Below are 24,083 nucleotides of genomic sequence, written 5' to 3'. Positions count from 1 at the left end.
TTTATATTTTTAAACAAAAAAGACTGAAAATTGCCGCCATCTTGGACGCCATCTTGCATTTCTCAAAACCTTTAAAGATACCAACCCGGCATCATTTAGATTCTTCATCAGTAACATTTTCCCTAACAAAAAACACTTTAACATTTACTATAGACCTCAATGTCGGGTTATGTGAAAAATGGTCACTTTTCTGCTGGACTATAAGCTTCGCAGCTTGAAGTATGACTGTATTTATACACAGTGATATTTGCAATGCCATCTAGCGTGCTTGGGTAAACCAAACTGCTCTGCTTGTGGTTCATTTTAGTAAATTCATTCTTATTACATAAAAAAGCTGACCTATTACGCATTGTGGTCATATGATTTTTTTTTCGGTTCGCATTGTGGTCATATGATTTTTTTTTTCGGTTACACTCAAAAGCAAGTTTTAATTACAATTTAATAAAATTCCACAAACAAAGACACAAAGTATCACGGAAATGCGTATTCTTAATATTACATTTGGTAAACAAAACACTAAATAAACAACACTCGTTTGTTATCGGACAGAAACTGTTATATGGCATATGTGACAAAACATCGCCGATATGAGTAATTTATATGACTACCCTAACCTCTTGTTCGATTAAGTTTCCTCTAGTGAGGTAATATTTCTATTACATCGATGGGCAGACTCGTGACTTTCCAGAGCCCATGCATGGGAATGGATGCGCACTAACAAGGAAGTCACATCTGTGTTTGTATAAATGAAAGCGCACGTAACTTTGTGCAATCTTTGGCGGGCGACCTTCTTGTCATGAGGCTGACAAAGGTTTTTCTGTTGTTCTGCTGTCTGGATTATGCGGTTGGGCTAACCGGGTAAGACGTTTTAAAAACTGTATACACATACAACTAAATGTGGTCTTTAAACTGGATATTGTTGTATTTCTAAATTCAAAATCACATCGTTTGGGTGTGTCTGATTGTATCTTATTAAAATTATACAGGTTGAGTTTTAGTGATGTTAAGAATTTCAAAGTGTATGATTAAACATTGAATGGTCAGTACGACACGTCGCCATCGCACGTTTTTATTATATGCGCACTAATATATATCTCTCGGATCTGAGTTTCTTTAACTTATTGTTAACTCGTATTTATGAATTAAAGTTATTTTTGCTTATGAAAAAGATAAAGCATTATTTACCGGTGAATGATTGGTGTTTATTTTATTTGCGTGTTAATTATTCGTTAAAATCATACTATAATTTACATTATTGCTGACTCACACTGTTCTATACTCAGATGCAATTATATGTTTATCGTGAATCTCAGAAAGGAAATTATGTATTGGGTTCATGTTTTCTGACCTCTGTGAATGCATGTTGCAACTACAATTGGCATTTGAACACGCTTTTTATTTTATAAACCCAGCAGAAATAATTCCCAATATTAATTTGACTGTTCGAAATATATATGATAAAGAATATTTGTTATTTGGAACTTGGTTGGTTGGGCCACATATTAACACGAGGTACATTTAAAAATGACCTTTATCCTTGAGATTATGTATTTCGTATATCAACATGTATTTATTAATAATACGCAGTTGATTAACAATGAAAAATTCTTGGTACCAGTGAATCAGTTGAGTCCCGAATAAAGTTAATTTAGTTTGGCCTGGTTTTTCGTAACACAAAGCGCCCACAGGCATTGCGTTTGAATTAAGACCCCCTTTCGTGGGGTACATACAAGTTATGTTATGTTAGGCTCGTTTAATATACCTATACCAAATGAAACAGTTTAAGAGAAATAGTTTAACACATTGAAAAAAAATATGTTACTAAACTGTACTCATTTGCAGAAAATAAGATGACTAGACTTTAAAAAAAATATAATGAAATCTATTTTTTTACTCCATCCTCATTGATTAAACTCCTCCGAATGAAAAGTCCGTGTATCATCGAACAGGAAGTTAAAAAAATATTCAAAAAACATTCTGTTGGTTAAATTTCTGAGTTAATATTTCTCTTGGACAGCATTAAGAAAGTTTATGTTTTATGTTTTGCTGTTCTTTGTGCCGGACTCCAAGAAACGTTTTATTGCAGACCAAATCTGTTGTTAATGAGTATAGAAATAAACTTATTACATTTATAAATACATGTAAATATAAATTGTAAAAATAAAATAAAATAAATAAGTAAATACTTGAAATAAAAAAATAATTTGTATAAATACAAAATAAATAAATAATTTGCCAGAAAATAGTAAAATGAGCAAATTTTGATTGCATACATGTACACACTTTGTTGGCATACATGTATATGAACAAACGCTATTGGAAAACAAACGATGTATTTTATGAGCACATTTCTTTATTTATTGTTAAATAAAACGTTGGGTAAAACGTTTATGATTTTAGAATACTCCATTATTTGGTTATAATAAAAAATGATAAAAGTATTTGCAGCTAAAATTTAGGTTGTCTTTATTCTGTTATCTCAGTTTAAAAAAACCTCAACCCCTACCACAAAATCAAACATAAAGCTTAAAAGCGCCAGGAATGCTATATATCTTGAATAAACTAATCAAACTGTTATTTACTTATTGTAGACATGTATGCACCATCATCCAATACTACCAGCACTGGACAACTACAAGAACCGGCCTATGGTAAGTCAATAAACAATTTATTTGCCATATGTTATTAGGGAACTTTTACCGTTATGCAGCATATATAGATGTAATATTAATCCATTTTTGTATTTTACTTATACTATCGAAATTTATAATAACTCGACGCGATCGCCAAACAAATGTTCAAGAAAAGTACTCAAAATGATTTAATCATTTGTCGATTTACGCAAAGCGGAATCATGAAATATAAAGTTCATATTACAAATCCCAATATTTTAGGATCCAGATTATAACGATTGGTAATAAAATAGTTTTCCTCAAAACATGATTTGAAAATGGTGTACATTTTATATGTGATTTGATTAAAAACCAAGAAGGATTAGAATTGTATGGCTATGAAGATCTGTGTAAAAAATAAAATTTATATCCAAACCACTTGCATTATATGGGTATTTATCATGTAGTAACTAAGTACTAGAAAACATATGGTTTGTTTGAGAAACCCCTCGCTCTAAATACGATTGCAGGAATTAAACAATCTTGACTTTGTTCAGTCGTTCGTTCCCCTACAAGTGATATCCATTTTAAAATATCAAAAAGGTACTCAGCCCATGTATAATATTGCTTAAACAAACGACACTTTACCTACAAGTACGTACGAGCACCTTGGTAACAATTGAATTAAAAGACTGGATCCATATTTTCGGAATGCCATTTTCTATAACCAAAGATTCATCACTACAATGGTTTAAGTTAAAAGTATACACATACTTATTGGTACAAACTATTTGTGAATAATATCAATTATCTAGCATCTGTAGAATGCTCTTTCTGTCATAATTTGCCAGGAACAATCGAGCACATTTTTGGGGAATGTTGACATGTTCATTTTTTTATTGCAAAACTGTTCGAGGGATTTGAGGTATTCACCGACTTTATAAATGAGCCATCGTTTATGTTAGGACATAAAAACCCAAGTGTTCCTCTCAATCTTACATTCCTTCTAATTATTTTTTTTATATATAAATGTAAAATTAATAAAAAATACCCACCGTTATCGCAGCAAAATCATATTTTGCAATCCAATATAACATTTTAAAGGAAATGAATGTCTTCTGCAATCTAGATTCTAACGTTATAACCTCAAATATAGATTGTTGTACTTTGCTGTATCGTTAGAAAATTGTGGCTTGCATAATTTATCTCTATAATGTTAATTTCACTACATGTAGCAAGTAGTATGTTGCTATTATGCAATTATTTTATTACTCTTCTTATGTAAATACTAAGCAATACTGCAAATTTTGCATTGTGACTTGCATAATTAAGACGTATATGTAATTGGCGTCGCACTGAAGTGCGGCGACTAGTATGTAATACGTTTTTTCGCTTATGGGAGAAGTTATTTTACGGATCAATGTATATATTTTTGTTGTCAGAATATCTTGCACAGTGGTAATTTTTTGTGTAAATTAGTGTAAATAAGTACTGCATTTGTGCCTATTACATTTACTACAACATTTATTGCAAATAGTGCAAAGCTTATTCTTTTAATTAATAACTGATCACAGGGACTGGGCAATAATAAAATATCACAGGGACTGGGCAAATACGCGAACCGGTGAAACTTTCTGGTTTTGTAAAAAAAACCCAACTTCTTTGTTCAACTATCCTAGCAACCACCTAGTTACTAATAAAGGCGCTATAGAGCGCGAAGCGCGACACGTATTATTAATTGTAATAATTAGTCTTGATAAAGGAAGCAGCCGCTTATCAATGAGGAGCACCATCACAGCACCCCAGTCTCATTACTATCAAGTCCTCCTACAGGTTTTTTTTAAGAACCACATATAGAAGGCCGCAGGCCTGACCCGTATCTTGCCAGTGGTATGGACTCTTGGTATGGACCTTTAACCCCGCTCACTATCCAGAGTTTAAACTTCCGGGTTTACATTTAAACCGACTATTAATAGCTTATTAATATCTTAGTTAGAAGGTGATTTTTCAAGCGGTTCCGTAGTGTAGTGGTTACACGCTCGCTTTACATGTGAGAGGCCCAAGGTTTGAGCCCCAGTAGAATCAAATTATTTTATTTGTGTTCTATGTTAACTTTTTGTTTTGATGTAGACATTTTAGTTTAAATAAACATGCTGTTTTATTGTAACCATTTTTAGTTTTTATTATGCCCATGAAATATATGTGTGAGAGGGTGGGGTGTTCGTAAACACATTAAAACTTTTACAGTGTTTTCATATCAATGAGTACTCAACCCCTATCGTGAATGAGCAACGTAAGAATAAGTTCATAATCATCTCCCCTTGAAGTTGAGAAAAATATGAAATTACGCTTACGCTTAAGATGAAGCAGATTTTTTAAAACCATTAATGAAAACTGCACACGGATGCCAGTAAAAAAAGGAAACCAATGTAAATAAAATGAACTATGAAATATTTGGGGGTTACAACACAAAATCATAGATAATGGTTATTTGGGGGTTATAACACAACATCATAGATAATGGTTATTTGGGGATTATAACACAAAATCATAGATAATGGTTTTACCAGTATCTTTTTCTATTTTGTTTTAAATAATCGGCAAATATATTAATATTTACAGTAGAAAAATCGTTCCATGTAACTTCATTGAGTGCCTTTTACACTGAAATTCCCGACGCCCTTTGATGCTTTGCATCAATACTTATCTTGTACTTTAAATGGTATACATGTATTGCTATGATGCAGTTATTAGCACTGGTCAATCATGCAAAATTATATATAAATATATATAATATGTTAATGTACGGTGTGGAAGGGGATACCCTCGACCCCCACATACCTATTGACGAGGTAAATAAAATGTATAGAATGGAAAAAAGGAAAAAAAGAAATGATTTAATAAACACTAATTATTAAATGCATTAAGTGCAAGAGGCAAAATAAGGTTTTACTTTACAGACCATGGTTTGTTTGTTTTGCGTACAGGGGATGGGGAAGAACGTCGGTTTCCAGAATGAGAAGCACTTATGTGCAGGTCTGCTGTTTTGGATGGCGGGATAATGGACGTGGAGAATGTGTCATACGTATGTGAAATGCTGATGTCAGTGTGTTTTATCAGCTAGTACTAGTTTCATCGTTTTTATCATAAGATACTAAACACCATGATTTCATCAAGATTTGCGTTTTATAAGATGTCATCAGCATATAATATTTGTTCCATTAACGTTAGTTATACTGACCCGCATATGTAAACATTGGTTTTAAGCTATTTGTGATGAATGTGATACACTTGAGTGACAAATGACGTCCGATATTCAATACTTTATAAATGCACATTTAAGACATTCTGTGCTTGTTATTTCTTTCAGCTATATGCCGCACGGATTGCTATAATGGCGGCACGTGCATACAACCCGACACGTGCAAGTGTCCGCCGTCATCCGAGGGGGCGAATTGTGCACAACGTATTGTTATCAATTATTTTAATATGAATATAAATATTTTATTGAAAAGTACATTGTTTTGATAATCATAGGAATATAATTACAATTGCATTTTACATAGTCTTTTTAAATGTTCGATATGTAATTTATATTATTATTATCATTGACAATAATGTAATTGTCAACTAATTTATACTGCTTAGTCATTAGTACTTTTGCAGACATATATGATCGGTTTTGATTGTAGTTAAGTGTTCTCATCTGAAGCCCTGTTTCCCCGGTGTGTGTAGTCCCCCTGACAACTGCGCATGTTATGATGGTTGGGAAAACCCGACTAATATTCGGGAAGATGGTTGTTTAAGATGTAAGTTCAGATAACTTGTTGAAAGAATATTAAGTTTAATGAAGTCAAAGCGAAATAAAGTTTTGTGTGTGCTTCAAACCAGATGACACGCATATGCATAAAAAGACTAAACTGAATTTTAAGAAGTGGTATCAGAATATCAACACTTTTCGAAAAAAATTTATGCACACAAGTATAAGCTTGCTCCAAAAAGTTCAGCTCCGTATTTAGTCATTTTCTTATTAAGATAAGCGCGTAGTAGAACAAATCTGCAGATCTGCGATCGATCAGGTCATCATCATCATCATCATCATCATCATCATCATCATCATCATCATCATCATCATCATCATCATCATCATCATCATCATAATCATCATCATCATCATCATCATCATCATCATCATCATCATCATCATCATCATCATCATCATCATCATCATCATCATCATCATAATCATCATCATCATCATCATCATCATCATCATCATCATTATCATTATTATTATTACTTTTTAAACTTTAATTATACTTTTTTACTTAAATTGTTTCAGTTTCTGCTGGAAAGAATCTGCCAACAATGTCATCTTGCGCTGTGACTCTAGCGAACATACGGCGTACAGATCTAAAGGAACTCTTCTACTTTAGGTAAATTGTTATATTATGCTTAGCTGTTGTATTGGCAAGTCATGCGAATGAAGTAATTATTACCAAGACATGAACATGCAACATCTCCCACACCAATAATAACACTAACACTTGGGTGTCCGAACGTTAAGAGTGTCCGAAAACTTAAAGTTATTACGGTATTTAAATTAATTGATTTAATTAAACTAATTTCAAGTATTAGCAATTATGAAACAAAATTTAATTATTCTTACTAAAGTTGTATAGTCTCATGTCTGGACGTAGAGTATCAAGTAAGTTTGATCCCGTATGTTTTATTTTATTTTTCAGAAAACCGTTTTGTAAAAACTAGGTTATGTTCGTTAGATTAGTTTTTTTTCGTTTATTTCAAAGTATGCGTTCATATACAATGCTAAAATATTAATGTTAAACTATCTGAAAATCGATCCAGCTCTAATGTTTTATTAATGCCCGTTAGCATTCCGTGCACAAACGAAACAGGGAGTGACGTAATATGGTGCAATCAAGAGAACTTCAACTACGCACGATTTACAATGAATTCCTTGTACATACCTCTTAATGCGTATTTCCCGAAAGAGATATACATCACAGCAAGCGGGTTTGGTATTGTTCGAAGTCAGGCAGATGTTCTACACACTAAAGTGAACAAAAACGGTATAACATATCTTTTCTCATACATCAATTGAAACACCAGAGTGTATACCTTTTTTAAAATAAAAGTTTGATTACGCTTTAACTATATGCATTATATCCGTATGAAACAGACGCTTTTAAAGCCTTATAATTAGAGTAGTAACTCATCGACAAGATTAACGATGGCTCTCGCGGGTAGATAGTTAAAATGAAGGACTAATGATTTAAAATGCCGTAGGACGGTCATAGCTTTACTTTAATGGTTTCGTCTTTCGGGACATTTCAGCATAATAACATTTCTTCTTAATATTTATCCCCTTAGTATTGATTTAATTTTTGTTTTATCCTGAAAAGAAGTTGTCTTGATGCATTGAATTAAAATGTTTGAGAACTTCAACATTTAAATTCTCGATGCTTATAAGAGATTTCCAACTGAAAGTACTGAAAGTTTGAAAGCACTTTTTCCGTACATGATGAGCGTTTAAAAAATGCATTCATTATTCGCACAAAAGGTGTTTTAAACCGTTTGAAATAATATTATTTAACACTGTACTGCATACAAATATTTTTGAAGTTACAGAAATAACACGTACCCCTTTTATCTATTGTATTTGGAGCTTTAATTATTTATACGCTTTCTTTGCGAATATCTTAGTTATATCTTCATTCATAATATTCTCGTTAGGTGGACCGAACCGGCTCGTAGCTCTGAATCACACTTACAACTGCAACTTGATGTCTGACACCAGACCTTTAAACAACGCCAGCTGCGTGATGACAGAGAATGACTACATCTACAGCTTGGAACACGGAGATGAGTATGTATCAGATTAAGTATTTATCTTACAAATTGCTGTTTAAAACATGTGTACATTTAAGATAACAATATGTAACGCATATGCATTTGATTATGATAGAACAATGTGTATATGTAGGTTTACAGTGAAGTTTCGATCAAAGAGTGGAGGATATAGGCAACTATATAACATCAACTATAATAGTCCGGGAGCGTTGCAAATTTTCCAAGGTAATTGGGACGTAAAGCCAGTCGAGTTCAAATTCGACTTCATAGCTCCAAAGCATTGTTCCGAGAAAGAAGCCACAACTAAGTGTGTCACAGGACAACATCCAATTATTTTGGACAACGATATAACTAGGGTAAGACCGATATATATTCTAGTATCTTCATAGTTCTTATTATGCTATGATTATCTTTTAGTCGAACAATTTATACCGTCACGATTGCAAAATTAAACCGTTTACCAAATGATTATTATTTTACAAATTTGTTAGATGCAAACCGATATTTAAAAGACAATTACGCTCCTTTCAGATGCCGATTTCACCACGATGGAGTGGATGGTCTGACGATTTATCAGGGCTGGCATATTACTATGTCGAGGTATTCCGTTTGAAACCCAATATTCATAATGAATTAATTGAAATGGAACCTTTATCACCAGTATTTTCGTATATGGAAAATAACACAGGCTCACCAACGTTCCCGACATATACTCCTCCATCGGCTGGCATGTTCTCGATTTTACTGCAAACGTCCGACAAGGCCAACAATTCCAAGATTGCAAGGCGCCTTGTGCTGTACGACAACGAATCAAGCATCACACTTACAAAACCAGGCTTAGCGTATGGAATGCCTGATTTGGAGCAAGTTATGGCCATGGAGGAAGGTGATGGTGGAATCTACGTAACAAGCGCCATTAGGGAGACAGGTTACATGTGGCAGACTTCACAGAATGGCACCAATACAACACTTGTCTTCAGTTGGATGTCTCATTTTGTGAATAAGATTCATGATGACGGAAAACTATTAAATACTATTCTTCCATACCCTACTCAATTCCAAGATCTAGAGGACGATGGTGTGCTTCGAAGCAAAAAGTAAAGTATTTGTTTTATCTGTGTGAATAATGTATTTCAAAATCTCATACAAATATAGAATTGTTATCATGTTCATAAATAGCAGCAATAATCATTAAAAGCAAGGATAATTTGATTTTATGGTTATAGGTATGTTGCAATAGATGATAATGATGGTGCACGAACGCGGGCGGCGATTGCCAACAAGCACGGTATCGTGAAGTTTGAAGTTAAGCGCGTGTATACAGACGACAAACAGGTTTCACTTATCATTTATGCATGTTATGTTACTTTGAGTGGTTGTTGATACAAGTTGTTTATTCGAAATTTAAATAAATCTCTTTACTTGCGAAAACATTCTAGCGATATTATAATGATCATTCCGACAGCAATAATTGACAGCAGGGTATTTCTCCGATAGATACCGACATTCGGGTGGACTGAAATACCATTGACGGAACAGTATACATTTTCTGAGGTCATTGCTGATGGGAGCCACGTGAGACTTTGGGTTCGAGCCACGGATATCATGAACAACACGCAGCCTGATTATACCGAGGTGCACATTGACAACTCGCCACCGAGGGTCTCCAACAGCATGATCAAAACGAATGTGGTCAATGGATCATTTGTTTATACAACAAGGTCAAATACTTGCTTTAACAAGACTATTTAAAAGTTTGAATTGTTATTTTAAATTTTATTTTTTTAAATCGAATAAATGTAAGATTAAATTAAAATACATGTATTGTGTTTAATACAAAAACATTGCACATTCAGATTGATGTTCGACGCATCAGATGACGGAAGCGGTGTGCACAAGATTGCAATTGATCTTTATGTTGGAAATCAAACGAAAGCAAAACGGAGGGAATTGTTTCAGGCTAATAGGAAAAACGTAACTGAAAATAAACTTAAAAAACAACATATGAATGGTCATACGTAACAGAATGTCCATCAATACAAATGTTAAAAAGTATTTACACAATAATAAATTGATCTCGTTTATTTTGTTTAACGAAACAAGATTTTGTTAACTTTTTTTTTATATTTTTGCCTTTTTAAAGGAATCTGGCGCATGTGAAAGTGACCCTGAATGTCGATGCATATTGGATACATGCTTTCGGCTCCGGCAGTCGGTAGATATCGACAACTGCTGGTTTCTTGTACCAAAAGAGCAACTGAATTACACGGGTCGAATACAAGTAACCGTCTTCAATCAGGCGCTTTTGACGCAGACATTTAATGATACAGTACGCTGTTTGATACGAATTATCGATACTGCTGCTAAGATACCACCACCACCACCACCACCACCACCACCACCACCACCACCACCACCACCACCACCACCACCACCACCACCACCACCACCACCACCACCACCACCACCACCACCACCACCACCACCACTACTACTACTACTTCTACTACTACTTCTACTACTACTACTACTTCTACTACTACTACTACTACTACAACTAGTACTACTACTACTACTACTACTACTACTACTTCTACTACTACTACTACTACTACTACTACTACTACTACTACTACTACTTCTACTACTACTACTTCCTCTTCTACAACTACTGCTACTACTACTACTTATATTTATTGTTCTGCTTTTACTGAACTGATTGTATTGTTAAAATGATTTTTATTTTCAGGTATCCCGATTAAGTGATTTGGCAGGACTGGAGGAATGTATGTTATTGAAATCGATATTTCATGATAATAAAATAATAAATGTTTTTTTAGAGTTTATATTTTTCAAACGAACTTCACATGTATTGTTTTGATTTCATTTTGTTGGAGCTATACAGATCGACAAAAATAGATCAAATTAAGTTTAATCTACTAACAGATTCTGGGCCTACCAACATCAGAGTTGAGAAGAGTCTCGCTAACGGAGTAAGGATTGTTTGGGACATTCCGGACAAGCCGTCTTGCTTTGGACGTGTGGAAATCGTTCTTGTCATATACCTTGGAAATGGACTAACCAGAAAAATTAATGTCAATAGCGAAGAAAACTCAGTGGATGTTCTTGGATTGGATCCTAATCAGGAATACAGCGTGTCGCTGAATCTAGGATTTGATGGAACCGAACTTGCAGCCCTTCCTTATAAATTCAAAACAGGTATATACAATACATAATTCAGATCAGGTACATATCATATATAATGCAAGACTTGTATGTAAGTTACAGCATTCAATACAAGTACATAACATAAATCATTTTAAAGTTAAACCATATAATTTAAAACAGGCACACAATATACATCATGAGAAACCTTAAAGGGACCTTTTCACAGATTTTGGCATGTATTGAAATTTGTCATTAAATGTAAGCGTTGGAAATAAACAGTTTCAGTAAGAAAATAGAATAAAATTAAAGAAATAACATAAAATGTAATCCCGTACTCAACTGGGCTCGAACCACTAATACTTTTAGTAAAAGTCTCGCACTTTAAGCACTCGGCTATCCGTGCTCATACAGTGAGTAGTGTAATTTACACTTTATATACGCAATCCTCGTAGTGCAAAAAAATATAACGATTACAATGTTACTCTCCAATTAAATCGATCGTTTCGCGTTTGTAACGCTTTATAATTTTAAGGCTTTTTAATCGTCAACAGATGAATTTGATGTTTTAAAGCATGGTTAATGTTCATTATTACTGTTTATTATTACTGTTTCCTCGCAAATATCAAAACTACAACCAAGTGTTTTCATTTTTTTCAATTTATCAAAACGTGAAAAGGTCCCTTTAATGCATTTGCGTTCAAATAATAAAGTGCTGAAATGCAAACTTGCTCATTTGGCATTCATGTTTGTTTCAGCTGCTCAAGAAAACCATCTTGACGGGGGAATAATTGCTGGAGTCATAATTGGTATGTGTTTCATATTTTAAAAATAAACTCAACTGATTACACGTCAGTAGTTAATACTTTCCAATAACATGTATGTGTTTAGTATTTGCTGTGTTCCGAGGTGCTTAACTGTATCAAATGTAACACGCGATTATTTGAAAAAAGAGGCCTTTTACAGTCATTTGTCTATATAAATGATCAACTTAGAAACACTATGTTAAACAATAATTGTTACACATACAAGCGTTCAACTAACTAATGTTTTAAAGCACGGCGTCGAAGATCAAGTAATTAATTTAAAAACAACCGCATTACAATAATACCCAAAGTCCATTCTAAATAATTAAGAATTCTTCTTCATTATGCACTTGTTACATTAAGGTCTTGACTGCGCTTCAACACAGCATCGATATTTTTTTCTCGATTTATTTTTATATTTATCACTTACAAATGACCGTCTTTATTTAGCTATAAAGTACATTAATCTATAAAGTACCGACAGAATAGTTTTAAATGCTGAAATATTTACAATACGTTCTATATGTAGAACTAGTGTGATATTGTATTGTTATTTTGACGTTATTTTCAGGCATACTGGCTATAGTAGGCGCAATGCTAGCGGCTTTCGTTATTGCTTTAAGAATGGGTTATCTTCAGCCTGTAAGGCAAGGATTACGGGCTGTGTCTGTGCAGTACCGGAAGTCACGTTTCGCAAGAGCTGTTTCCAGGGTTAGCAAATATTACACCATCAACCTTAACATAATAATAAAGCAAAATATAAATACACACACATAATTTTCAACTAATAGGAATTGGAAAAGTAAATTTTATTTCAAATCATACATTTAGATCTAGCATCAATGGCTATGATTTTTATAAAAGGACTGTGCGACGCTTATCAATAAATATGCGTTGTTGGACTTTAAAACTGTCATATTTAGTAAAATGTTCTATGAGTTGATGTTTATAGTGTTATAAGTGCCTTTACTTTTTAAGCACATAGCAATAAGATGTAAACCTGATTATTGCAGTCCTTTACGAACTCAATGTACATGTACGGAGACATGGACTTCGCTGACATGGATTCGTGGCAACTAGCTCGCGATAATGTCGTTTTGGAGAGTTTGTTGACCTCCGGAACGTTCGCGGATATATACCTGGCCAGCGTCAAGAACTGTGGAAGCAAAATGGTTGCAAAAACCCTTAAACGTAAGAGTGTCACGTATATGGTACACAGAAAGCTTTGACATTCAATAAACCATAGTTTAATATTATATATAAAATTTTAACATCACTTCAACTTATTTTAAAGCATGATCATGAACCACGTGAAGCAAATCGATGTTTACGAAAGTGAATTTAAGTTATATATTAAAGTATGCTCATTATTATTTATTAGGCTAAACTATATTAATATTGTCATGTGTTATAAAACACAAATAGCCGTTATTCTATATTGCAACTCAAATAAATGCTCTAAAGGTTATATTTACATTTAAGAGAGTTTCACCGAACAAGACGCACATCTGATGAAAGCAAAGATAAACTTTTACTCGATGAAAGTTGGCGAGCACGAAAACATAATTACTTTCGCTGGAGCAGTAACTGAGGATGCAATTAGTAGGTTTATACAGACAATTAGTAGGTTTATACAGATAACAGCTTCAATAGTTCGAAAATATGGCGAATATCAACTTAAATAAAGACCATATTACTTAATGCTATTAGTTGGTCAAGCCAATTTAACCGTTCAATAGTCTGTTAGAAAAAAAATCAGGTGTATATAAGATATGATGTGAATACGAAAAATACACTGTCTGAATACTACTAAATCATTACACAAGCAAAAGGGATAAAACGGGGACCGTTAATAAATTAATGTCACTATGTCTTTAAGTCCTGCGCATGTACATGTAAAAATAATTGTTGAAATAATCTATGACATATATTGCGTGATTTTGAAAGTGAACATTATACATTTATTTGTTGTTGCATACTCCAAGTAATGTACTTGTTTTTATCTGTGAGTCTACAGTTCTAATTAGAGATATAATGAGATTGATATATCCCACTCGTGTGTATCAACATGTTTCATCTGTTAGTGGGGCCATTCATCCTCTTCGAGTATTGCAGCAACGGTCAGTTGAATGAGCATCTCACTACACATCGACAAAATGTGACCATAGAGGTGCAGGAACTCCTTCTGCGATTTGGCCTGCAGGTCGCCAGAGGAATGGACTATCTAGCACAGAGAAAGGTATTGCGTCATTAGTAGTTACTACGGGAGGCCAGAAAAAAATCGCCACGTATTTTGCATTCTGGCTGTCTTAACAATCTGCCCTACAGTACTATATCTTACACTTAGTGTACATTAATAAAGAGCTATGCAACGAAATGCTTGTTTTTCTTAGTATAAATTCTTATTGTTTCTATGTGCATAATAACACGATGAATGGACAACACAGTTAATTTGTTTGATCTCGAACGTTATTTTTGGAATTGCAAATGGCATACTTAATTGGTATGATCGTAAACAAATCAAATCAAATAATATCAAAATTTATTTATTGTCGGTATGAGATAACATGGTAAACGTGGATAATAACGGTTTAAATTAATAGGAACAAATCGCAATTGTAAATTTACTGTTTATTTTCATGCTCACATTGATATCAGTATGTATATATGTTTGACAACAGTGACAGTTTTCTGGCCATGGTAAATTGTTTTGCTTTGTTGTCAATTATCGCTTTTGAACAAAATGGTATACACGAAATAGCTTATAACATTTAAATATTTTGCACAAGAGGTTACTTATCAGTGCAATATTGAATTGTTATTAAGAATCATTTCGTAGTGAAAAGTCCTCGAGAAAAGTTAGATGTAAAGTAAGGAGTATAACTTGCACATTCCATGTGTGCTTCTGCTTCTGTTTACGCTTACGGTGTTTTATTCAGATTGTTCACCGACGCCTCGCCGCTCGTAACATTCTTCTAGACGCCAATATGACGGCTAAGATTTCTGGATTCGGACCAATGGTTGGAGATGGAGGAGTGGACGGTAAATCCGTAAGTAAAATATCATGTGTTCAGTCAATGTAAATCAGAAATGAAAACATACACTCCAAAAACAAACATAAATCCTATATGTGCTGTTTTTTTTTCTCATTTAAAAGTTGAGCAAAAAAGTATTATTTTATAAAACGTTTTATTTTTATTTTTGGACCTATTTATCACTGTGTACTAGGAGAGGATTCCAATCAAGTGGATGGCTCCCGAATGCTTGAAAACAACAAAAGGCGCGACAGAAAAAAGCGACGTCTGGTCTTACGGCGTGGTGCTTTGGGAAATCTTTTCACTTGGTAATTCTTCTTCATGCATTACACGACGATAACCTGAATGTAAAAAATATACATTGTCGCTTAAGATTTTTTTAGAAAGACGCGATCTAGTAGATAATCGTTTTGGTTTTTCTTTCATCATTCTTAAGGTGGTCTGTATATGACAATTGAGTAGTAAATAGTAGTGAATAAAATAAAATGTTTTCTCTTTATTTGCTTTTGACTTCGAATTATTGTGCTATGAGGCTAATGTTTATGAATACCTAAATGCTTAATGAATAATTCTTGGCTAAGTGTGAGGCTTTGAGCTTAGATAACTTATGATTATATATATGTTATAATATGTTCATAAATATTATATTTTAATTGCATTAAATTCTTTTTTTGACTTCTATGTGTAATTGTCAGAAGTGGTTATTTATCGTTTTTTATTTGCGATACAAAATCTTTTTAAGGCATTGCACCATATGAAGACATAAGAGGAAAAGAGCTCCCTTCAAGACTAAAAAGCGGCTACAGGTTGCCAAAACCTGAGCAGTGTGATGAAAAGTGAGTGCATTTTAGCTTAAAAGAGTGATGTGTGTTTCTTTTACTAGCTTATATCCTTATTTACGACCAAGATACACACACAAATGTTAAATGCATGCACACGTATACTGGCTTTGTTAAAATTTCAAATTTCACGTCGTTCTGTATGTTAAACTAGATGGTACGGGATGATGACTCGCTGTTGGCAGACGGATGCAGCGGACCGACCCGAGTTCAAGGACATCCTCGCGGAACTCGACGAGGTTTTTGTGGCGGCACCTGTCGACAACTACTATTTTTACAAACGATAGACGAAATGGGCATACCTGTCTTATATACTTGAACTTTTAAACTTAACAAGTGACAGTGTATCATAATAATATTCGTGAAAACGAACGTTGATTAATTTAAGAAAATTATTTATTTTAAAACTGTAATAAATCCAAAATATAGTTACTTTGAAAACTATGATTGTTAGAAATATCATACAGGCTTATAGGCAGGGCAAAACATGTGACAAATTCTAAACATTAACACGTACCAGATGAAACAAGAATATTAAGAAAAAAATATATTTTAAAAACGGTTGAAACAGTATATTTATTGTGCACAAAGTTCAATCATTTATCTGCCCTAATGCACACGGAGCTTAACGTGTATACTCCTTTCGTGAAGCAATCTTTTATTTATTATTATAATGTGACATTATGCTAACATTATTCATTCATAAAAATGTATTTTAACATAGCTTAAACAAAACGTAGTCAATAATTAATTAAGGATGAGTCGCTCTGCAATTGCAAGTATTTGATTTTCCTGAAGGTGGTGGGCACTATACTAAGAATTAGATTTGCACATCGATGTATTAAGATGATTGTTCCAATCTTATCTATTGCTCCTGAATATATGAATTTCCCATTTTTTGTGTACAACATATTAAGAAATAATGTCATAGACCAGTGATATGATAATCTCCTTTTTTAAATTTTGTTTTAAAATTGTTGTGTATTTCATTAGAATATATAATGTTTTGTAACTTGTGTGTGAACCTGATTAAACCAAAATATCAAGCTGACGTTTCATCAACCTTTATGTGTCACAACTTTCCATTCAAGCATTAACAAGTAATAGTTACTCACACTTGTGCATACTATATTTTAAAATAAATAAAATAAATTTATGAACAGTGACATTCGTCTTTCGAATACAATGTTTAAGGTCTGCGGGAAAAAGAGAATTTCATCCAAAGGGAAAACATTAAAAGCATTGAAACATTGATATTTTGCGATCAACTGTATGTGCCTATTCAAAATAATTGGACTTGAACGATATTACCAAAATAAAATCCCTGTAGGAAAAGAGTTCTGTGTTATTTGCCTTTATTAACATATGTAACATAACAAAAAAGAAGTGACGAATAGACACAGTAATTCTTCGCTTTGTTCAAAATACTGTATTGTTGCATCTTTGATATTATTTGATAATAGTTAATAGCTGGTACATAAGTTAAAATGCATAAACATCAACATATATCCTTATAACATGCTTTTTCATTAAATGGGCTACGTTCTGGTTACGATGCTTTTAACCGATGGTAGAGTCAATGCACACACAAATGAACCGTTTGCATAGACCCCATACACAATAAAGTGCATAATATTGATGCTGTTTTCGTCAATCCATTTCAGCGCATTTTTTTTGCGTTTAAAAATACTATTGCAAAACTCTTGTTTCTAAATACCAATTCACATTATTTCCTACAAAAAGCACAGGCATTTTGTGGTAAATTTAGTATATGTCTAGAACATTGTTTAAATAAACATATAACAACTATATCGTTGCTTCAATGCTATTTAATAGTTATTCGATGATCATGGTCCCATGAATAGGTAAACAAATTGTTCATGACCGTCTTATGATTTTATTGTGCAAGATAAGTTTTAAAATAAATTGACACAAACTTATCATCATCATATAAGGCTGTCGTATAAAACACTTTGTCGTTTGCTTAAAGGTCATGATCAAGGAACCAGTGGATACATGAATACTTACATATTTATAATATGGATACCTATTCGTTTTCGGTTAATAGATGATCAGATTTTGATAAAAAATGGAAAACAAATGCTCACGAGTATCAGGATGACGTGCAACGTGCATGAATAATGTCGCTTGCTTAAAACCGAATGTCATTGTGGAGGGTTTATGTGGATTAAAGGAAAGTAGATGTTTCCGTCTGGGGACGTAACTACGTTTTGCATTCGAATTCGTAATAAACTGATACAACTGATAATCATTCAAATACGGGAGCGTCTTGAAGTTCAATAATACAATAAGGCAATTATCGTGAAATGTAACAACAAACTGCTGTATGTAATAACGTATGTTTTGAAACCATTTTGTTTTCACATAAGAACTGTCTTACACCAGTTATTTCAGGCCCCAAGTGACATGTAGAGAGGGTACGGATGATGTCCTTTTGATAAAATTTCTCCCTTCCTTTTTGTGATTTTCCACAGTATTTATTTTGTTATTATCATGATGAAAATGATAGAAGTTAATGAAACAATATTAAGTCTTAGAATAAACATGTAAAATTAAGCTCCATTGCATCAAACAACAAGTAATTATTGAGAGACTTTCGTTTCCGTTTCCTTTTAATAACCACTACTTGTTGTCTTTGCGTGAGATCTAGAGAACACTTCAACAGTTGGGATTATTTCGGTTAATGGCGGAAACCACTTGTTATACTCATTGGTGACCTAAGGTCGTCGTCTTCTGATGGATGAATCGTTTTGAAGTTATACATTCATCGAACCATTTATTTGAAAATTAACACGTAAGAACTCCTAAAACTTTAACATTATATTTTAAACTGATAATTTGAACATATTGGACTTTTCTTTTAAAGTCATCGTTAAACAAACCTAAATGTTGTCATTGAGACGATACGGCGTTTTAAAATAGCACAAGCAACAACATATGCACAGCTTAGTCGTCCCATATTTTGTTTTATAATGTATCCGTGCGACCTTGGCCATTGGCCTAACAAACGCTAAAATGTGGCAAGGAGCGTGTGCTATAATAATTTGATATGAGTAATTGTACTATGTCACCTTGCATAGAGTCTGTCAATTGTGTGGAAGCTGGATACCAATACGTTTCTTCTGGTTGTTGACATTCGCCTGTTTCCACCGTTTCTTATATCGTTTGTTGTGGTGTGATAGTTAACACTGCGGAACACTCGGTCAGCGGCTGTGTACTTATCAGCATGAAAGTAATGCATACACTTGAAATGTCTTTTTAAAATAACATATTAATATTAAATGCAAAAGGTTAAAATTATCGACATGTAGATAGAGCTTCACATGTATTACAGGCTTAAGAATAAAGAAAAGACATAAAACTGGTACTTAAGAGTTTCAGTATATTATGGCCACCTATGGTGCTATTGAGCATATTGGTCTAAAAAAGAAATGATTAAACAGGTGTTGTTAAATGCAAATTAAGAATCACCTTTAATGCACTATCACATAATGGAATTTTGAAAATATGTTTTATCCTTCGACTGTAGTCTTAATATAGCTTGGGGATTACGGGCCCTGAATACCTTGGTCATTACAACTCTATACGTATAATAAAATGCACATGCCATGTAATCTTTTTTTTGTATTTTGAATGCATTTTGAATGTCAAACATTCGTTTACTTTATTTGTGAAATAAAATTGAAGGAAACAATTATAATACTTCCATTCGAAGATTTAAGGTTACGTATTTGAAAGTGTACCCACACCGCAGTTATTTGTACAAACAGCCGATTGTCTGGTCTGTCATCTAAATAAAAGCTGCTACGAAACAGGTTCGGGAAAGGGCAAAACAACACCGTTTTCATACAATATTATTTTCATTATTAAATTTATTAAATACTACTAGCTCATATAGTATTGTTGGCAAATCAGCGAAGTTCGAATATCCTTGATTAGATTATTTCCTGCGTATTCCTTTAAGCCAAGTTTTGTTTGTGGGCTAGCCCATCTATAAACGTAGTCTCGTTGTTTACAAACACTGCAATCGAAGTAATAAGCAGTTTTGAAGATTCCATGATTACCGGCTTGGTTAGAGAATCCGGTGAAGGGTACGGGAGGGGTCTTCCCGTGCGGGAGAAGTTTTTTTTAATTTTGCACATTTCAAGGTGAGTTTTAATGATTAACAAAACTTAATATAATTTTCTATTATACATTAACGGAATATAACAATTAAATCAGCACCTTTCTGAAGTCTAAAGCTTTACATATTGGTGTGAACAGCATTTTCAGAAATGTATGATATTTGAGGAAGAAGGAAAGCAAACTTTTAAAATCAAAAACCTTTATAAACACATGCATCATAAAGTATGACCGACATATACAATGTAACCATAATACTATTTTCTTTTTGAATTAAAGCCTCCTCTAAAGTTTCAAAGTAAATTCCTAAAAGAATGTTTACCATTTACTACACAGTTTTACTTTCACCACCATCAACACAGATAAACCATCAAAATTGTCAACAACTGTGACATTAGATTGGACCTTGAAACTTTTTCTTTAATAACCGCTTTTCGTAGGTTTTTATTACGGAACTATATCAGATATTGGGCTTATTTATGTTATGCGAGTCTACCTACATGACCGAATATACAGTGTAAAATTTGTTCCGGCCCATTGATATTTGCGAAGGTATGGGCCTTTGACTTAAATTTTCACTATAATAACCGATTTCCTTAGAGGTTTTTCGCAATTCTTTCAGATATTAAGCTGATTATTATGCCCCAGGTAGGTTGTAATATGGCAGTTGGACTGTCCGTCCGTCTGTCCGGCATTTCATTATTCAGATTTTTTTAAAACGCTTTAAGATATTAACCTGATATTTGGTGTGTGAGTCTTCCTACAAGACTTTCGGAGGAAGTATGACTTTCGTTCCGATCAATTGATTTTTGGCGAAGTTATGGGCCTTGGACTTTGACAAAGAAACTTGCCGGTACAAAGTAATGAATAATTTTCCATATTACCTCTCTAATTGCTTCCAACATGATTTGTTTTTCACAGATTATTAACGTCAGCAATATTCAGGCCTACGACCTCCTGTATCGTTTGCTTCCATTCGCTGCTTCTCTTTCCTTGGCCAATCAAAAAGGTGTTACATCAACCATCGATAGATGAAGCATTCATGAACACAAGGGGGCACTGACTGATACGGGATCTAATTTTTATTTAATCCATGCTAAGATTAATTTAAATTCGTTTTTATAGTAGAAGATTGATCCATATGTTAAACCTTACTATCATTCATCAAAAGTAAATTTTGGGCATAAAACAACGTTGACGTTTCACATTTACTTGTCAGTACTGTATGTTTATTCAGTGATAATAAGCTGATATAGAGCATGAGTATAACACTTGTGATAAATGTTTGCTGATAATAAGATGACATGGCCTTAAAAATATACGAAAACGAAATATACTGTTATCTATCAGTAAATTTCTCAATGTCCCATTGGAAAAACTGGGTTATCATCGAAAAGGAAGTTTAAAATATAGATATAAATGCATGTCCTTTACACTCTGAGTCCACAAATTCGGTTTCCAGCAATGACAAAGGCATTAGTGTTTGGTGGTTTTATTTTGCTATGTGCCTGGATCAAAGGGACGTTTAGTCTGACAGGGTAGGTCTGGTTTATAGATAATATGAACAAATAGCAAATAAATTTCACAGTCACATTGTTATTTAACATTTTAAACCCAAGACTATATTGATACAATACTTTGATTAAAACCAAGCTAAAGCGTTCCCGCTTTAGTTAATTTCATGTAACTCATATTGTTCATTATAATAAGCTAAAACCAAATTTAGGAAAAAACGCACGTTTTTTTCACGTTAACATCAATGTACAGATCACTGTTACACAACTTTTTTTATTGTAATAAATAAAAATGACTAATAAAATAATAATGAAACTTAGTATAAACATTTACATTGTGTTATTGCCATAAATAATTCAGCTAGCCGCTGTCGTCGGCAATCCGCAAACAAAGAAGTAACACGAAATACATGCGATTCGATCAAGAAACTTTGTTTACATTTCAAACGTGATGAGAACATAATATGCATGACATATAATTCCTCCAGCGGTTAAAGATACGCGAATGATAAGAAAAACATAGAATTTCACCAAATAATGCTATAACTAGAACATTATAAAGATATAATTATGAAACTGTGTATACACATGAAGAGCAGTTCCACGATGATGGTCAATAGATTATAGTCCAAGGAGTAAATCCAGGCGCTGGTCATCCTCCTACCGAAAAAAAAAGAAACCTCAAGTTTTTAGAGAATTACCGCACCATCAGCTTCATCAGTCATCTCAGCGGTAGACAAATCCATTATATATATTGTTAATCATGTGTATAGTTACCAGTCAATCATAAAAATTGAAACTCAATCAAATTACGGCTGTGACAATAAGCTCAATGATTTATATTATGAAACATACAACTTCTCTAGATAACGGCAACATGAAGGCACATCAATTAATTTATTTATGGTGGTTTGAATAAACAAAGATAACAATGATTGATTCCTTTCAGACATGTATGCACGCGCTCCACATACTACCAGTACCGGAGTAAGACAAGTTCAGGTTTATGGTAAGTCAATGAGCATATTCGATTTCATTTACCATCACATGTATTTAATTATTGAAAATAAAACGTTTTACTTAAATGACTTTTATTTAAAAAAAATTCTTATCCCTATGAGACGCAATCGATTGTATTGTTGGTTGGGGAATAATTCATACAATTTTAAACATTACTGTGCCGTTTGTTATGCATATGGTAGAAATAAACAATACGAAAAATTCAGTTATCAGCAGTTTTCACTTTTTATTTTGACCCTTTACACATAGAAATAGGGCGGACTTTACAGAATAGCATTCAAACAGTTAAACATGTGTCAAACAATAAGGATTAAGTTTGTGCTGTGAGTATATAAATAGTTTTATGCCTGAAATTGGAAATTCGAAGTTCATTAATTACGTTGAAGCATTTTAGTTAATAATTAGCGAATACACTTATTATACAAATTGTCTAGAATTCATTCCGAAACGATAGTATAGAAAGTATGGCACATAGGAATTATGTTAAACATACTATCAAATGAATAATAGTACGTTGAAATTACCAGACAGGAATTTCTGAAAAGTCCTCTTTATTTTTTCAACAACCCTCGTCTTAAAAAACGCATGAGATATTCTTCTATTGACAAATATATATGTTTACTTATCGCAAATTATGGTTGTTATGTTTTGTTATCAATGTGATTATTGTACAGGGGATGGGGCAGAACGACGGTATACAAACTGAGAACGATTTATGTGCAGGAGTGCTGTTTTGGGTGGGGGGAAAACGGACGTGGAGAATGTGCAATACGTACGTTTAATGCTACTGTCAACATGTTTCATCAGCAATAGTTAAGATGGGTTTCATCAACATATTAAAAGCATGCATGCGTAATATTGAATCAGTGTCGGCGCAGCATTAAGTTTTGCAAAAGATTTCAAAAGAAAAAACTCTACTTAAGTGTTTCATAAGTATTTTATAATTGGCCTCATCAACATAAAATATTAAAGGTCTTTTGTATAATACATATGGTGTTTGATATTTTCTTCTGCATTATAGATGCATACTATATTTCAACAGTGTCTTATATTTATGGTAAAATATATAACAATAACG

General features: G+C 33.2%; 1 protein-coding gene and 1 long non-coding RNA gene across 2 annotated transcripts; both read left to right on the top strand.

The window, feature by feature from the left end:
• Nucleotides 1-760: 760 nt before the first annotated feature.
• LOC127877805 (uncharacterized) lies at nucleotides 761-17,494 on the top strand. The gene is made up of 25 exons (XM_052424059.1): nucleotides 761-858; nucleotides 2,592-2,651; nucleotides 5,600-5,697; nucleotides 5,983-6,078; nucleotides 6,305-6,421; nucleotides 6,955-7,048; nucleotides 7,506-7,702; nucleotides 8,367-8,499; nucleotides 8,617-8,839; nucleotides 9,015-9,580; nucleotides 9,710-9,818; nucleotides 9,981-10,204; nucleotides 10,340-10,457; nucleotides 10,627-10,812; nucleotides 11,233-11,269; nucleotides 11,430-11,702; nucleotides 12,407-12,457; nucleotides 13,026-13,165; nucleotides 13,468-13,645; nucleotides 13,937-14,056; nucleotides 14,539-14,693; nucleotides 15,394-15,504; nucleotides 15,683-15,797; nucleotides 16,232-16,325; nucleotides 16,483-17,494. Exons 1-25 carry the CDS (start codon nucleotides 797-799, stop codon nucleotides 16,613-16,615), a joined length of 3,690 nt encoding a protein of 1,229 aa, XP_052280019.1. The 5' UTR covers nucleotides 761-796; the 3' UTR covers nucleotides 16,616-17,494.
• Nucleotides 17,495-21,834: 4,340 nt separating this feature from the next.
• On the top strand, nucleotides 21,835-23,990 carry LOC127877807 (uncharacterized). The gene is made up of 3 exons (XR_008048616.1): nucleotides 21,835-22,009; nucleotides 22,935-22,994; nucleotides 23,680-23,990. It is a non-coding gene; the product is annotated as an uncharacterized LOC127877807 (long non-coding RNA).
• Nucleotides 23,991-24,083: the final 93 nt, after the last annotated feature.

The sequence above is a fragment of the Dreissena polymorpha genome, chromosome 4, assembly GCF_020536995.1.
Source record: "Dreissena polymorpha isolate Duluth1 chromosome 4, UMN_Dpol_1.0, whole genome shotgun sequence".
In the NCBI taxonomy this organism is placed as follows: Eukaryota; Metazoa; Mollusca; class Bivalvia; order Myida; family Dreissenidae; genus Dreissena; species Dreissena polymorpha.
This window is presented reverse-complemented; position numbering and strand designations above follow the sequence as displayed.

Excerpts from the sequence above, each read along its gene's own strand:
- LOC127877805 (XM_052424059.1), top strand. The coding sequence starts at position 797 with ATGAGGCTGACAAAGGTTTTTCTGTTGTTCTGCTGTCTGGATTATGCG. Across the intron at positions 2,652-5,599 it reads ACTACAAGAACCGGCCTATG|GGGATGGGGAAGAACGTCGG; the intron begins GTAAGTCAATAA and ends TTTTGCGTACAG. Across the intron at positions 11,703-12,406 it reads TCCTTATAAATTCAAAACAG|CTGCTCAAGAAAACCATCTT; the intron begins GTATATACAATA and ends TGTTTGTTTCAG.